The following is a 16,580-nucleotide window of genomic DNA, read 5'->3' on the forward strand; positions in this document are numbered from 1 at the left end:
ACATAGTGCTAGCAGGAGATGCATTACCAAGAACGCTCTTAAATGCCAGCTGTACACAGAAGCCCTCTCAAGAGGAAGAGTTACAGTGTGCAGTTACTTATTCTGATTTGTGCTGTGGGCTTGCAGGGACTGGACTTGGCTGACCCCGCCTACTCTCTGCCTTTCTGCCTCCATTTAAATCCATAGGAGTTGGGAGCCCACAGAGAGGTACTCATAGTAAGCAAAAGCATGCATTGGAGATAGCACTCCTCCATGTCCATGTCCATGTCCCTACAGCCATAAGGCAGGGACTTCCCTCCACACAAGGAACATAGGAAACTTATTAACTCTTGAATACTGCATATAATAAAATACCAACTATTTAGGGCCCAATTATAAAAGGGTGGTGCTTTAAAAAAAAAAAGCCATTTGTACCCAGTTTATGCTTGCAATGCACTCACTGGTGCAAATCCAAGTAGTTGTGCCTCTTCCTTACAGTCAGTGCAAATCAGGTAGTTAGAAATCCCCAGATTTCATTTTGTACCCACCGTTCATTTTTTTCAGGTTAAAAAACCTCCATGCAAATTTTGTAGATGACACTTGTGCCTGCAAAAAGAGAAGATGGGCCCCAGCCCCTGAAAGCTCACCCCTTCCGTGACCTCTTACTCATTTTAATTAAAGTGATTATTCAATGGACTCCAGATGCTACAAAAAGGCCCCATCTTGTTAGGTTTAGAAGCGCAAATTCTCTCAAATTTGCACATCATAAGAGTAAAACGTATCCAACAATCCATCTGTAGCTGAAAAGTTAACCTTTTCTCAATGTTTTTCCAATTCTCAAGCCTGGTTTGCTGTGATGACTTTAGCATGAGCAACCTTTATCTCTTGGGTAGTTAATTAAGAGAGGTCAGATTACCTTGAGGAGCCAATCACTTTGGGGATGGGGGTTGTTTAGGTTGTAATTTAGGACAGCAGGGATTTTGACTTCTAAAACTTGCTTCTCTAACTTTTTTTCCCCCCATGCCTGAGTTCAAAACTTTTTTATTTTGCTTGAAAAACCAGAAGAGTGGAAGAGATTGGTAGTCACCTTGAGTATACAAAAGACTGACCAAAGAGGGGGAAAAAATTGCAATTTCCTTTATTTACTACTAAGCTTGCTCCATTCCCTGTTTGTGTATGACTTGGCAATGATATATTGATTTTTCAGAGGTTTCTTTTTACAATTACAAAAGAAAACGAAATTACTGATTGGGAAGGAAAACTTCTTTGTATCTGTTTTGTAAAAGAAACAGCTTTGTGTATGTGTGTGTGTAAGAAATAGAAAATGCATTAAAAGAAGAAAAAAAAGAAGAGGAAGATGATGATGATCCAGAGATCAATACAGAGAATTAGCTGAAATAGAACATCTTGTATGTTTTTTTAGAAAATCATTTTTTATATACTAAGTACATTTGAGGACTTTGTTCCTAGCAAAACCTTTTCAAGTTGTAATTTGAGTCCAAGCCACAGGTCTTCGTGCAGATTTTAAATGACTGAGAAATCATCTTTGATTTTGAGCAGGGTAAAAGATTAGAGAGAACTTGGTCTTTGGAGATTTTCTGAAGCTAACTTAAAAACAAAATTCAGCCCTCAGCCATGTCACAAAGGAAGTAAGATTATTGCCTGAGGGCTGAAGGATTTGGTCATGTGTCATCATTTTACCTTAAGCATATTCTCACCAGCAACCACGCACCACACCATAACAACTCTAACTCAGGAACCAACCCATGCAACAAACCTCGATGCCAACTCTGCCCACATATCTACACCAGCAACACCATCACCTAACCAGATCAGCTACAACATCACTGGCTCATTCACCTGCACGTCCACCAATGTTATATACGCCATCATGTGCCAGCAATGCCCCTCTGCTATGTACATTGGCCAAACTGGACAGTCACTATGCAAGAGGATAAATGGACACAAGTCAGATATCAGGAATAGCAATATACAAAAACCTGTAGGAGAACACTTCAACCTCCCTGGCCACACAATAGCAGATGTAAAGGTAGCCATCTTACAGCAAAAAAAACTTCAGGACTAGACTCCAAAGAGAAACTGCTGAGCTCCAGTTCATTTGCAAATTTGACACCATCAGATCAGGATTAAACAAAGACTGTGAATGGTTAGCCAACTACAGAAGCAGTTTCTCCTCCCTTGGTGTTCACACCTCAACTGCTAGCAGAGCACCTCCCTGATTGAACTAACCTCGTTATCTCCATACTGATTTATACCTGCCTCTGGAAATTTCCATTACTTGCATCTGAAGAAGTGAGGTTCTTACCCACGAAAGCTTATGCTCCAATACTTCTGTTAGTCTTAAAGGTGCCACAGGACCCTCTGTTGCTTTTTACAGATTCAGACTAACACGGCTACCTCTCTGATACTTGACACATTTTACAGGATATTACCTCAAAATGACATAATTATACAAAAATCCAATGCAGAAATGGCAAAATGGCACATCCACCTACTCACTGTATACAAAATTTTGAATGCTGATTCTCCTAGACATGCTTTACAAGTAAGCATTTGTCTGGGCTGAATACGAGTAATGGTAAAATCAGGTTCAATCACTTGGATTTTGAATGCTAATGAAGCTTTCAGTACCAGTAATGCCATCTACAATAATCAGCTTTCACATGAACAACGAGGAGTCCTTGTGGCACCTTAGCAGTGTTTCTCAAACTGGGGTCGCCGCTTGTGTAGGGAAAGCCCCTGGTGGGCCGGGCCAGTTTGTCTACCTGCCCCATCCGCAGGTCTGGCTGATTGCGGCTCCCACTAGCCGTGGTTCGCTGCTCCAGGCCAATGGGAGATGCTGGAAGCAGCACGGGTCGAGGGACTTACTGGCCGCTGCTTCCAGCAGCCCCCATTGGCCTGCAGCAGCGAACCGCGGCCAGTGGGAGCCACGATCGGCCAGACCTGTGGACAGGGCAGGTAAACAAACCGGTCCGGCTCGCCAGGGGCTTTCCCTACACAAGCGGCGACGGCAGTATGAGAAACACTGCCGTAGAGACTAACGAATTTATTTGGGCATAAGCTTTCGTGGGCTAAAACCCACTTCATCAGAGTATCTGCTGAAGTGGGTTTTAGCCCACGAAAGCTTATGCCCAAATAAATTCATTAGTCTCTAAGGTGCCACAAGGACTCCTCGTTGTTTTTGCTGATACAGATTAACACGGCTACTGCTCTGAAAGCTTTCACATGGTCATCCTCATTGTTTTTCTGCTAGTTATTTGGAGCAGTCAGTGTACACAGTTCTGCATCAAAACAGAAAAAAACAAGGTCCCTGCCTCAAGGTGCTTACAATCAAAACAAGATGAGCAAATGAATATAAGAGAATGAAAAAAAATCATCTTAATTCCTTAGCATTATATGGGCCCCGATATTCAACAGTGGGTCCTGATTGTAGAAGCCCACAGTTGCGTGGGCAGCTGATCGGATATACACAGTGGACGAGCACCCATTTGGCACAACCATAGGGTAACCAGATAGCAAGTGTGAAAAATCGGGACGGGAGTGTGGGGTAATAAGTGCCTATATAAGATAAAGCCATGAATATAGGGATTGTCCCTATAAAATTGGTACATCTGGTCACCCTACATACCCAGCCACTTCACTTGCATGTGCATACTGAGCCGCGCCTTACATTTCTGTTGCCAACTCCTGCTATTTTGTCACAAGTCTCATGGTATTTGACATTTTACTTAAAGCCCCAGCACCTGGAGACAAATGAGTATGTCAGTTGTTATTTTTTGTAAGCTTCTATCACCTCTGGTTCCAAAAAAAAAAAAAAAATTGAAAATGTTTCCTGAGTGCACCCTAAAGACTCAAAATCCCATTAAGTAAACATAAAAAGAACCCAAAATGGATTGTTTGTGAAATTGCATGATTTTAAAGTCAATTTTGTGATTTTAAGGAGGGACCTGACTCGTGATTTTTGGGGTTGGTATTACTGCACTTTGCTCACCTAAATATGGAATTTGCATATGCAAACCAAGTGCATATCCAGTTTTGCGGGCACAATTAATGGTGTATATGGAAAAGGGGTTCAGAAAATCAGAGTTCACCTTCAGCCTGACTGGAAATATGACTCTCAAAGTCTTCACAAGTTCTGGTTTAAATCTGATATTCACAACTGGTAAATGAAGCATAGTGCACATAGATACACATCAATTTGCACTGGCACAGCTTGCAGGGGGAATTAAAAAAAGGGAAAAGAAAATCTCAAGGGAGATGATGCCAGGAAGTGAAGTAATGACTGAATAATAATAATTTTAAAAAGGCATTCTAACCCCCTAAGAGAATGGCAATCTATTGGCTCAAAGTGACAGATTCTTCGCTGGTAGATAGATTCCTCAGCAACACTATATACGTGGATCCAATTTGGGCCTCCTGACATCAAACTGATTTGCCAGATTGCCTTAGATTCATTATACTCATGAGTTTTAAAAGCGTTTAAAATATTTTCACACAGATTTTGCAGAACATAGTAAACATAAACAACATAGGAGATGGGCGAGTTCAACATTGCAGCAGCTGCATAAAGGCCCAAGCCACACCCACCAGAATTCTGATTAACAGGGCATTAAGGACCTGATTCCATACACATTATGGAGGTCATACTGTAGGGAACAGTCACATGCTCTAGGGAACAATCCTCCATTGGCCTGGATGAGCTATCTAGGCATTTATTATTATTTATTATTGGTATTACAATAGCGTCTAGGACCCCTAGTCATGGACCAGGATTCCGTTGTGTGAGATGCCATACAAGCAGAGAACAAAAATATACACTGTATTAATCACTGTAATATCAGAGCACCCAACCTTACTATATTCTTTGATTCTAGGAACATAAAAATTGCCATACTGTATCAGACCTGATGTCTCTGATGGTAGCCAGAAGGTGTAAGATGGTTAGTAGAAGGTGTAAGATGGTGGGTGAAAAGTGCAAGAAGGTGTAAGGACCTTGCAATAGGCAGCTGTGGGATAATCAGCCCATTAGTCAGATCCTGATATCTAATAATTAGAAATTGACTTAAAACCCTAAAGCATTGGGTTTAATATTCCTTCGAACATTTTTGTTACCAATAACAATTATAACTGCATATTTCTGCTATCCATATAAATATTTAACCCCTTTCTGAAACTTGCAAAGTTCGTAACCTTGACAACTTCATGTGGCAAGGAGTTCCACAGTCTAATTATGCACTATATGAAAAAAATATTTCCTTTAATTGATCTTTGAATGTCCCATTATTCTTGTGTATTAGACAGGAAAAACTAATGACAGGTTTCAGAGTAGCAGCCGTGTTAGTCTGTATCCGCAAAAAGAACAGGAGCACTTGTGGCACCTTAGAGACTAACAAATGTATTAGAGCATAAGCTTTCGTGGGCTACAGCCCACTGTTCTTTTTGAGGAAAAACTAAAGCACCTGAATTACCTTGTCTGCATAATTCGCTCTTTTACATACTTTTATTATGTCCCATTTTAGGGGTTTTCTACACAGTAAAACTATTGTGAAATAAACTAGGGTGTAAATTTAAAGTGCAATAACCATTCCACAATAGCTTCCCATGTAGCCACTCCTAGGCCATGTCTACAGTACAAGATTATGCTGACCTAACTTCCATCAGCATACAGTCACCACAGTTATTAAATCCCTTGAGCGTGTACACACTTGGCTTCTTGTGTCGGAGGTGCGCATACCCATCAGGAGCACTTGTATCGTCAGTATGGGACATTGTGGGATGGCTCCTGAAAGCCAGTAACAGTCAACATAAGCAACGCAGAGTCTACATTGACACTGTGTCGATCTAATTACATTGACCAGGAGTCTACGCCACTCAAGGAGGCGGTGTTACTAAATCGGTGTAGAGAGGCACTTATGTCAGCAGGAGCCAAATTTAAGTGAAGACTCTTTCACAGCTAGATTGATGCAAGGCAGCATCTCTTGACTTAACCACTAGTGTAGACCAGGCCACAGTCTGCATTAAGCGTGCTTTCCAAAGTGCATTAAGTTAACCACACAAAGGCACTCAGTGCAGAATAAATTAATCCACACAGGGAACTAGTGTGGAATAGCTATTCCACAACAGCTATTCTGGGCTATTTCCCCATTAGACAAGCCCTTATTCATCCCCATTCAATTGTAAACTATCTTAAATCCCACTGTAGTGAGATTACAGCATAAAGAAATCAATCCCCATGCAAGAGCCTGGGACCCAATTTTCAGAAGTGCTGATTCAAAGGCAGCTGTAAAGGCTCAGCACCTTATAAGATCCAGACACTAGTTTTCTAACCCTTACTCACTTGAACAGCACCATTGAAGTCATTGGGCCTGATTCCCCACTGTCTGGCCTCCTGTGCAGCCATTTATACCGCTGCCAATTGAGTACAGAGTGAGAGTAAAATGGTATTCTTCTGCTTTGTAGCACTTTGCACCCACTTTACACAAGTGACTACACAATTAGCAGGGCAGTGTCGGATCAGGCCTATGGGACCATCTGTGTGAGTAAGGGTGACAGGATCACTCCCTAACAAGTTCAGGAAATTAAAAAATAAAGAAACAAAAATTTGGGGCTAATAATTTATCTTCTGGAGTCCTAACAAGTATTTAACCTTTTGCAGGATAATTATTGCTTGAAACTATGTCAGCAATAACAAAACAAGACTGGTGGAGAATCCATACATTATAACTGTTGGGTCATACCATAGTAATGTGGGTGGGCTGAATTTAAAAAAAAGATACATAGTGGGAGATAGCCAGAGTGCATTTAAACTAGCCTACAGAAATGAGACTGTTCTGTATCTGAATGTACTCAATGGAAGAAAAATATTTTGCTTATAAAGAATTTTCATAAACATTTCTGAGGATGGGTATGTCATAGGATGTGCATTAAGAGTAAGTTAAACAAGATGGTATAAACACAGAAATGGTCTGTAATAGGAGAATAAATAGCCTGCCTCTGCTTCCGCTAGAAGCCATTGTTCAGATAGTGCATTCTGTGAAAACACAGCCATGCTGGCACATTGGTCTTTAATTAGAACACAACAACATACTGCAAGAGATCAATCTCTGGGACTGCAAATAAAATCTTTAGCTGCAAATAAAAATAAAGTGGACACGTTTTCTACTATCACAATCCCTTCCTAAGCAGATTCTTCAGTGCCTAAAATATCTTAAATATATACAGAGGCACTGGGAAGAACAATTGAAAAATAGCAAGAAGCTAGGCCATTACAATGGGACTGCTCATCGGATTAAAGTTAAGCATGTATTTAAGAACTTTGCTGGTTAGGAACAAAGGGCTCGATTTTCAAATGTGTTTAGGTGCCTAAAGATGCAGATAGACATGGGATTTCAAAAGTGCCTAAGCAAGTTAGGCACCTAAGTCCTACTGAAATCAAGAAATAGGTGCCAACCTGAGTAGATGCTTTTGAAAATTCCACTATGCACTTATCTGCATCTTTGGGCACCTAAATTTAGGCACTTTGAAAATCTGGTCCAATGTGCTTAGTACATATAGGATTAAACCCTCATTTTTTACTCAGCGCTTACTCTGGCACATTTCCTGCAGACCTCACTTTGAGCTATTGTGTGCTCAGCACTTCAAATCTGTCAGCTGCCTAAATATGGATTTAAATGCCTAACTTTAGGCTCCAATTTTTGAAAATCTCAGCCTAACTCTGTTACCACATCCAACATATCTGAGGCATGTTGAACAATAATAATTGAATTCAAAGGCGCTTGTCCAGATTAAGCGCAGCAATAGATTAAAAATGCACATGGAGTTTTGGAGCCTGGTTGGAAAATGGGAGTTATCTAGTTTGTTGTATTAAGCACTAATTATATGTTCATGGTATCCATCACACTAATATGTTTCCTGTGTGATGTGAAAAACATATGGTAAAGAGGAAATTATTTGTGCATTTTATAGGATTGAACTAGTGTTTCTAATATTTGAAGGGAAATTGCAAGAATAATTTAAAAAGTGCCACCACCAATATCTAGTATATTGGAACCTAAAGAGATTAAAAGTAAATAACATGTGGACTAAAATTCACCATAGCCAGTATAGCTAGATCAGTTAGAGATGTGATATTTTGCCAACATGGCTATACTGGCAAAAGCCCTAGTGCAGAAGCAAAAATAAAAAAAAGGGCTTTTTGGTAGTATTTTTAGCTTATTTTGCTTGGGGAACTGGTATAAGCAATACCAGTAAAAGGGCTTTTTTTGCCAGTACAAATTGCAGCTACGCTAGGAGTGTTTGCTAGTATAGCCAAGGGCCACATCTACACTAGGAGCTCTTTTTTGGTCTAGGAATACTAGTATACCATCAAACCACTCCTAGTCTGGACACAGCTATACCAGCAAAACTATGCTTTGCACCGATAGAGCAAAACAAACTATGGTATATCTGTAAAAGCACAGCTTTGCTGGTATAACTGAATCTACACGAGGGATTTCTGACGGCAAAGCTATGTCAGGCATCTCTTCACATCCCTGACCAACATAGCTAGACCAGCAGAAGTCTGTAGTGTGGATTGCTTCATTACTCAAACTATCCAAACCTTCCATTTGAATGCCATCAGATATATTCTATGATATATGTTTAAAGTCTCAGATCATGTTCATACTTGTAACTCCACTGTCCTAAATTTTCAAAAGTGACCAGTGGTGATTTCAGGTGCCTAATTTTTTGTTTGCCCAACATGACACATGGTAAAGGGACCTGGTTTTCTGAAAGTGGTGCATACTTCATCTTCTGAAAATCAGGCCTCTTTAAGGCATCATGAGATTGCGCGTCCAAATTCAATAGTCACTTTTGAAAATGTAGGCCATTGATTTCAATTAAGTTACACCACTGATAAATATAGTCCTTATTCCTTCCCCATACTACTCAGCATCTTCAGATCTGAATTAATGTCATTGCCACATCAGTAAAGTCTTCAGGGCAACAAATGGCATAAACACATTAGAATATGGGTCTTTTATTTATTTATTTGTTTTTAAAAAGAGTTTGTTTCCTCAACGCAGTAGTTAACTCAGATGTTGTTTTTTAAATTGTTGCTGTGCTGTGTTTTCTGTCTGTGGATAGGTGTTACATTATTCCTGTGAGAATGTTGACTGAGGGTGGGTGCAGCAACAGCTGTGGAAACCATTCTCAATCTAATAACACTGCGGTGGCATCTCCAATGAAAGCAAAGTGATGCTTTGCCACCTAATGAGCAGAGACAATTTCCATGTTAATAGTAAACAGGAATATCTGTGTGAGATGTGGTAGCTTTACTGTTGTCCAGTCTTTCTTCCACCCCTTCTCCTGTTTGTCTTGGGGCCCTAGTCCGATTAAGTTCTTTTCTGTGTGTTTCTACTCAGTTCCACAAGCTGTATCACTAACAAGTCAGTGCTATTTAGTTTTATTTGCTCTTAAAATGAGAAGCCATTCTCAGGCTGTGTTGGATGATACAACTATTTTGCTACTTACCCTGGATAATAAACAGTTTGGAAATTAGTTACTTATAACAGTTTGGTGTTTATGTGACAGAAACTAGGACAAGGAGCTTGATTCTGATCCCACTCGTGCTAGTTTTTGTGTCAAGCCACTTCTGAGTTGCATTGATTCAAGTGAGATCAGAATCAAGTCCAATATATATCCTTCAGCATTTCAATTTAAATGTAATAGCTTGCTAATAACCAATAACAATCAGATAAAGTTACAGCTTTCCCCCCATCTTACATGAAGAAAGAATGAAATATACATAAACCTTGAGCTCTACTAGCGAAGCACAAATTTGTATGGCTAAGTCCAAGAATGTCTCACTTCTAGGCATAAACAAACTGCTCTCTTATTAAACACGGTACCAGCTCCTTGCATAATACTGCTGGACACTGTCCTGGTATGGAGCAACTCTTCATCCACAGACTTCCGGCTTCAGAGGGGTAGCCGTGTTAGTCTGTATCAGCAAAAAGAATGAGGAGTACTTGTGGCACCGTAGAGACTAACAAATTTATTTGGGCATAAGCTTTCGTGGGCTAAAACCCACTTCATCAGATGCATGCAGTGGAAAATAGAGTAGGAAGATATATATACACAGAGAACATGAAAAAATGGGTGTTGCCATAGCAACTCTAACAAGACTTCCACTCTAAGGTTCGAGTCTAAGGTGCCACAAGTACTCCTCATTCTTCAGATTTCAGGCTGTGATTTAGATGCTTTAATATAGCTTTTATATTTCAGCTCCAAAGAGCAGGTACTGGGTCTTGTTCTGTGATGAGCACACTGTGGGTACTTAGGAATTAGCACTTAATCATGTTTTATCTTTAAGCACATCAAGTGGACACACTGAAGTCATGATGGGACTACTCACATGCTTAAAGTTAATCACATGGGTAAGTGGAATGGCCCAAGCGCTCAGCGCATTGCAGGACATATCCTTTAAGGCCTGATCCAGCCCCCATTGAAGTAAACAAGAGTCTTTTCATTTACGTCAATCAGCATTGGATCAGACCCTTAAACAATAATGATAAACAGTGAATAAATCCAGCAACAATTTCTGAAATCACTCCTAACATTAAGACTCCTGTTCTCGCTGAAATCTGAAACGACTCCTGTTCCATCTTTGCATCTGGATCAGTATCACTAAAAATTCAACCCAAGTGGAAACTCTGGAAAATAATCCTCACTCTTAAACACTCCACTCTTTACATGGTACAAGTATAATTCCACAGGGCATCCTCCTGGGAGGCAGTGCCATTTCAGTGTTGAGTAGGCTAACTATATGCAGATAAATAACCAAACAATGGCCTTTTGTAAAAGGGATCAGGAGTGAGTCCAATATAATTTAACATACAATGGAACAGTCTAAGAGATGTGCAAATCTAAACCACCGCCAACATTCTGCGGTTTTTAAATTGCATGATAGGATCACATAGCCCAAAGTTAGACAGCAGGACAGAGATGAAGGACCAGGTGCTCAGCTACTGTGAATTGGTGTAGCTCTATAGACGCGAACTGCTGAGCATCGGCCTTGACATCTTTAAAATGCTCACAGTATCATGGGTCAACAACTACAGCAAAGATACCAATAACACAGGATCTCACATATTTGAGTCAGAGGGGAACTTCATGGTCTCTCTCTCTCTCTCTGGGATTATTAGCCATTGGATTTGCTGCCCTATGTAGTGCTTGTCTAGTTTATGGAACTTTTAAGAGTTTTAAGAGCTGAGTAAGATTAAGGGGTCCCTGAATAGTGGCTGTCTTGTGCCATCTGCCCCAGAGGTGGCTGAATTTTAGTGGTGATGTATAGAAGTAGTTTGCAAAGTGGTTTGCAAAGCTGAAAGTTTTTATGGAAACATGATTCATTATTACTATTTTGCCTAAAAGATGAATGCTGAAAGCTGGCTCCCAATGAAATGGGCATGTTTGCAGCCAGCACCAATTTATTATCCAGTGAAACTTGCCTTAATAAAACACCCATAACTATTTCCTAATTTTAAAAGCCTTTAAGGCTTCAAAGGTTGCCTCTCCAATCAAGTTTTGATTTGCTTTAGGGTCACTACTGACACTGGCGCCAGCGGGATGTGTTTCATCTATTATTTCGCACAAAGAAGTCAAATATTGCACAGTTGTGTGTGGTATCATTGTGAGGAATGCAAGATGGTTTCGTCTGAACTCCATACTGAAGTGAGCCACACAACTGTGTAATACTGTGCCCTGACGCACACGCTTAAGCATGTGCATAACTTTATACATGGACAGTTTAATTAAAGTCAGGTACAGCAATGGGACTACACTTGAATTTTGAATAATATATGTAAGTGCTTCGCTGGATCAGGCCCTTAATATGTGTAATTTTCCTGATGTCAAGGGGGATGAGGGTTGACCTGCAAAAGATTAATCAATTCCGTTTTGATGCTTAGCGGAACTTATCCAAACTATTTTTTTGTTTGGCTAGAGTTCTGGCTGGACACCATATGGAACAAGCTTTTCAATGAGAAATCCAGTACTTCTTTTTCTCTATTTGGGTCAGATTTAAAATGGGAACATATTTACGCTAAATTTCCTGAGTGAAATCCTGACTTCATTGAAGTCAACAGAAAAACTCCGAATGATTTCAATGGGGCCAGAATGTCAACTTCCACGTTATGAAATTGGATCTGGTTGCAAAATCCTCTGGATTTGGAATTCTTCTGCTTTGGGGTTTTGGTTTGGCCATAACTGAATGAATGGTCAGCCATAAAGTTTGGATCTTTGATCAGAAATCCTCCAAAGCTGTAGGGTGTTCTGATCCAGCATTTTGTTTTGTCCCATTATTCCCCCCCCCCCCCGCCTTTTTTTTTTTTTTTTTTTTTAACCCACATGTTTTGGCATTTCCAGCACTAGCTGAAACCAAGAATTGAAGAGAAATTCACAAAAGTTTATTAAAAAAAAATAAAAAGTCAACCAGATTTTCTTGATCCTCAGAAAAAGCTGGCATTTTGGGGCAGATGTTCAGGTTAGCTCCCATTTCCAGTTCAGCTAACCTGAGTTCAGAATTCAGAAAAGGCAATAGAAACTTTCAATATCCTAGAAATCACTGAGGCCACAAAAACTCCCCTTAAACCTCTGTCTTCGGAAGACACCCAAAGAAGATGAAGGAGGAGTCAAACTTCTCAGTAAAAGATCTGCACAGCAATAAGGTAAGAAAATAACTCAATGGCATGTATGATAAATTGTAATGTGGAATGCACAGAAAGATATTTACCATGGGGCATTGTCTTAAATTTCCTCTACATGTAGTATGTTACAGAGTTGATTCCAATAAGCCTATTCTTTGGTGCATAATATACACTATCATCACCTGATTAAGGCTTGGTTGAGCATTGTATGGTTAGTGATGGTATAAAGGAGGTGTAAGATAAGAAACTGTTTATATATGACAGAGAAAACACATTTTAAAAGTCGGTGAGATGGAATTATAACAGGAAAATGCAAAAAGGGGTGAAATTATTCAGTATAAACGATGGAAGAATTTTATTACCAATCTGACTGCGTTATAAATCAAGTACTCTGTAAATGCAATAAAACAATTGTTTAGTCTGCATGATTCATACCACAAACCTCAGTATTCTGTGTTTTGATCTTATTGCAGCAATAAACTGTCTAGACAGCAATTAACAAACTGTTTTTCCTTCAGATGTTTGGAGTGCCATTGCCGTCCGATCAGCACTCAGAATACAGGGCTTTCTCTTCTATTCCTATTAATTATCAGGTTGAGTGGGGGGTATGGTTAGTCATTCTCTGTAATTGTACAACATATCTCCTTAAGTGACCTGCTATAGGAAAAAATATAGATAATACTGTTTTTAAATAATTGGGAGTATATATGATTACAATTTATTTTACAACTATGCACTAGAATGTAAAGTAGAACACATACAGATAAATAACATGGAGATTTAGGCCCTGATGCAGAAAAGTACTTGAGCATGTGCCTAACTTTAAGCATGTGAGTAGTCCTGGGACAACTCCTGATTAAAGGTAGGCATGTGCTCAAGTACCTAGCAGTGGACAAAAAACAAAACAAAACAAAACAAAAAAACCACCAAAAAAACCTGATCAATCAGTTCTAGCTATCCCTTAGTTTGTTTCTTTTACAGCACAACTATAGTGGCTGCCATGTTGCCATCAAGCCCTGAACATAGCTACCTATCAGTAGGAGGTGAAGTAAAGTGATTCCCATGATTTGCTGTTTTGGAAGAAGCTTTGATGCTTCTGAAGGCACTACTGAAACTATTATTCAATCATTTCCAATGCCCTAATTGTAAGTGCATGACGCAGACAATATCCTCAATGAAGCCTCACATGCTGTTGGTAAAGTATTGCTATCCTTATTTTACAAATGGGGAAACTGAGACTCAGAAAGGTCAGGGACTATATTTTTGAAAACAATTCCTAATTTGGGGTATGTCTACTCTGCAACTAAACACCCACGACTGCCTGTGTTAGCTGACTCACGCTGGGGCTGCTGGGCTTTAACACTGCTGTGCAGATATTTAGGCCGAGTGCTGCCCTTCCTGGATTGTCAACTTGAGCCATGTGGAGGCTGATTTTCAGGGGTGCAAAGCACCCATAACCCTCATCTGAAGTTAATGGTAACAGCCATGTCTCACTTTTATGGAATGTAGGGCATTTATACAATATATTTGTTCACAGCAAATACTGAGAGGGGGTGTGTGTGTACATATCTATAAAAGCAGGAAAGTGTCTCATCATCTTGAAAAAGAAGTAGAGGTTTCCCTTGAATAGCTTCTTATTGCTGACAACTCATAATATTTACAGGGCATGGATACAAACAGGTCTAGATCCTCAGTTGGGGTAAGTCAGCACAGCTCCACTTCATTGACTTCATTGGAACTATGCCAATTTATACCAGTTGAGGAATTAGTTTCAGGTGCCTGAATCTGGATTTTCTGAAAATCTGGCCCTTTTATTTTGTTTTATCTTCTTGCTGGACAGCTCCCCAGTTCAGAGAGACAACGTGGGTGAGGTAATAGCTTTTACTGAACCGATTTCTATAGGTGAAAGAGATAAGTTTTGAGCAATACCGCTACAACAGCAGCTCCCTAGTTTCTCCTTTTTTTATTCTGCATGAAATTGACCTGAGATTTGTTGCAGATGACCAGCTTATGGCTTTGGGCTGGGAAGCATGACACACATTCCAATGCATGAAAAGAATATTTAAGTTTTGCTGTTGTGAAATTAAATCCCTATCCAGGCATGCTCCTCCAACTGTGGGCTTGACCCTGCTTCCATTGAAGTCAGTGGGAACTTTGCAATGATGATTGCTTAGATACATAGACAAATAGGGAAACTATACAGGAATTGCTAAAGGAGTATGCTGAGCTGACATCTTTCTTTAGTTTCCAGAAAAACTCCAGAATGGCCTAGTTGTAAAACAAACAAATCACAAAAAATTAAAAAAAACACTTAGATTTTGAAGTTTTGGACAGAACAAATTTTGTGTTTGTGAATTTGCTTTTACCAAAATGCAGGGTTTTAAAATGGTTTTGTGTTTCCTCTTTTTTTCTTTTTTGACACTGACAAGAGGGAAAAAAGAGGGATTAAAGTGGTAAACAAGAAAAAACAAAACACATGGGCCTGATTTTCAAGGATTAAAGACTCAATTTATGCACCTGAGTATGTAGTTATGTCTTCTATACAGAAATAACTGATTTGCCTACATAATTTAAGCAAGATGCACAATTACACATGCAAAATGGACACACGAACTGTATATGAATCCTCATCTTGTGCTGATACCTAGATACTAGAGGTAGCTGGAAAACAAACAAAACCAAAAAAGCCCAGTAAAATTATCAAGAATAATTTTCATCATTTTTACTGTTTTTTCAAAATTCCAGGCTGTTGATGACATTTTTCAAAAATGGAAACATTTCCATCAGCTCCTGCTGCTTCAAAAACTGGAAAAGAAAGGGGGAAGGGGAAGGAAGAGTCCGGGGGTTAGGGAGGGGTTTGTCAAAATATAAATAAAAATGCAAACAAACAAAACAAACCTGCTCCAATAGGTACTGGGCATTGAAGGGTACATTTAAAATGCACTGCACAGTTAAGCCAGGTGATTAGCGCATCTGGTTCTGAGCACCTAAGTTAGTTTAGCCCAAGTGTAAGTATCTCTACAGCAAAGCCCTACCTGCATTACTGTTTCCTCAGAGTTTCTGTACTCACCCATGTGTGTCTGGGGGCACATCCCATGGTTCTTTGTACTGAGCTGCTCTAGGATTCTTTCCTGTTCTACTGTGAGAGAACTTGTCTGTCCTTAGGGGGGAACTGTGGGAAGGGCACTGGAGGACTATCAAACTCCAGTTCTTTTGTCTGAATCCCCACTGCAAAGCTTGCCCAAGGTAATCTGGAGCCTGGGTTCTAATGTATGCCCCCAGCTGTGTAAACTACCCTGGATTTAAAGCACCTACAAACCCAGGTGAGAGGGTTTTCCATGTGGGAGGTAGCTGAGTTGGGCTAAAATAGAGGTAAGAGCCTGGGTGAACTGTACAGTGAAGCCACATCCAGAGAGACACACCTTGCTGAAGGCACCAGAGATGTGATGCTTTATTAGGATTCTCTTTTATCTGTCTATGAAATAATCTAATTATTTTAGTTACTTCTCTTTTTTGTCATGTTAAAGTTTTTTTTTTTTTTTTTAAATCAGCATTTACCATCAGGGTAGGTAAATTTGCAGTTGAGATTGTGGTATTTCCCACTCTAGGCAAAGATCATCTCTTTCTTATTTGGAGGTACCACTGCTCACACTGAACAGTTCTCTACTGAACAATCAGCCCTAATGATTTCAGTGGGGCTACTTAGCTGATATATGATGTAAGGATTGTAGGCGCTCTCTTTTAGTAAAATATTCAGATCATATATCTGATATACAAGATATGTCTTTCACTCTCCATCAGCACTTACCTTTCTCATTTCCTAGGCCAGAAATGCTAGATACGTAGTAGGGTTGGTCTGATTCTGTTTCATGAGGCAATGTCTATTAAGAACTT

The 16,580-nt window shown here is 39.8% G+C and overlaps 1 protein-coding gene across 1 annotated transcript in view; it reads right to left on the reverse strand.

Annotated features, from left to right (window-relative positions):
- Positions 1 to 15,916, reverse strand: part of SALL4 (spalt like transcription factor 4) — a 53,570-nt gene extending 37,654 nt beyond the window's left edge. The window contains exon 1 of the mRNA XM_065566010.1: positions 15,757 to 15,916. Coding sequence (XP_065422082.1) covers positions 15,757 to 15,778 — 22 coding nt within the window. The 5' untranslated portion in view covers positions 15,779 to 15,916. The remainder of the gene's footprint in view (positions 1 to 15,756) is intronic.
- Between the last annotated feature and the right edge of the window lie 664 nt (positions 15,917 to 16,580).

The sequence above is a fragment of the Chrysemys picta genome, chromosome 13 (assembly GCF_011386835.1).
Source record: "Chrysemys picta bellii isolate R12L10 chromosome 13, ASM1138683v2, whole genome shotgun sequence".
Classification (NCBI taxonomy): domain Eukaryota; kingdom Metazoa; phylum Chordata; order Testudines; family Emydidae; genus Chrysemys; species Chrysemys picta.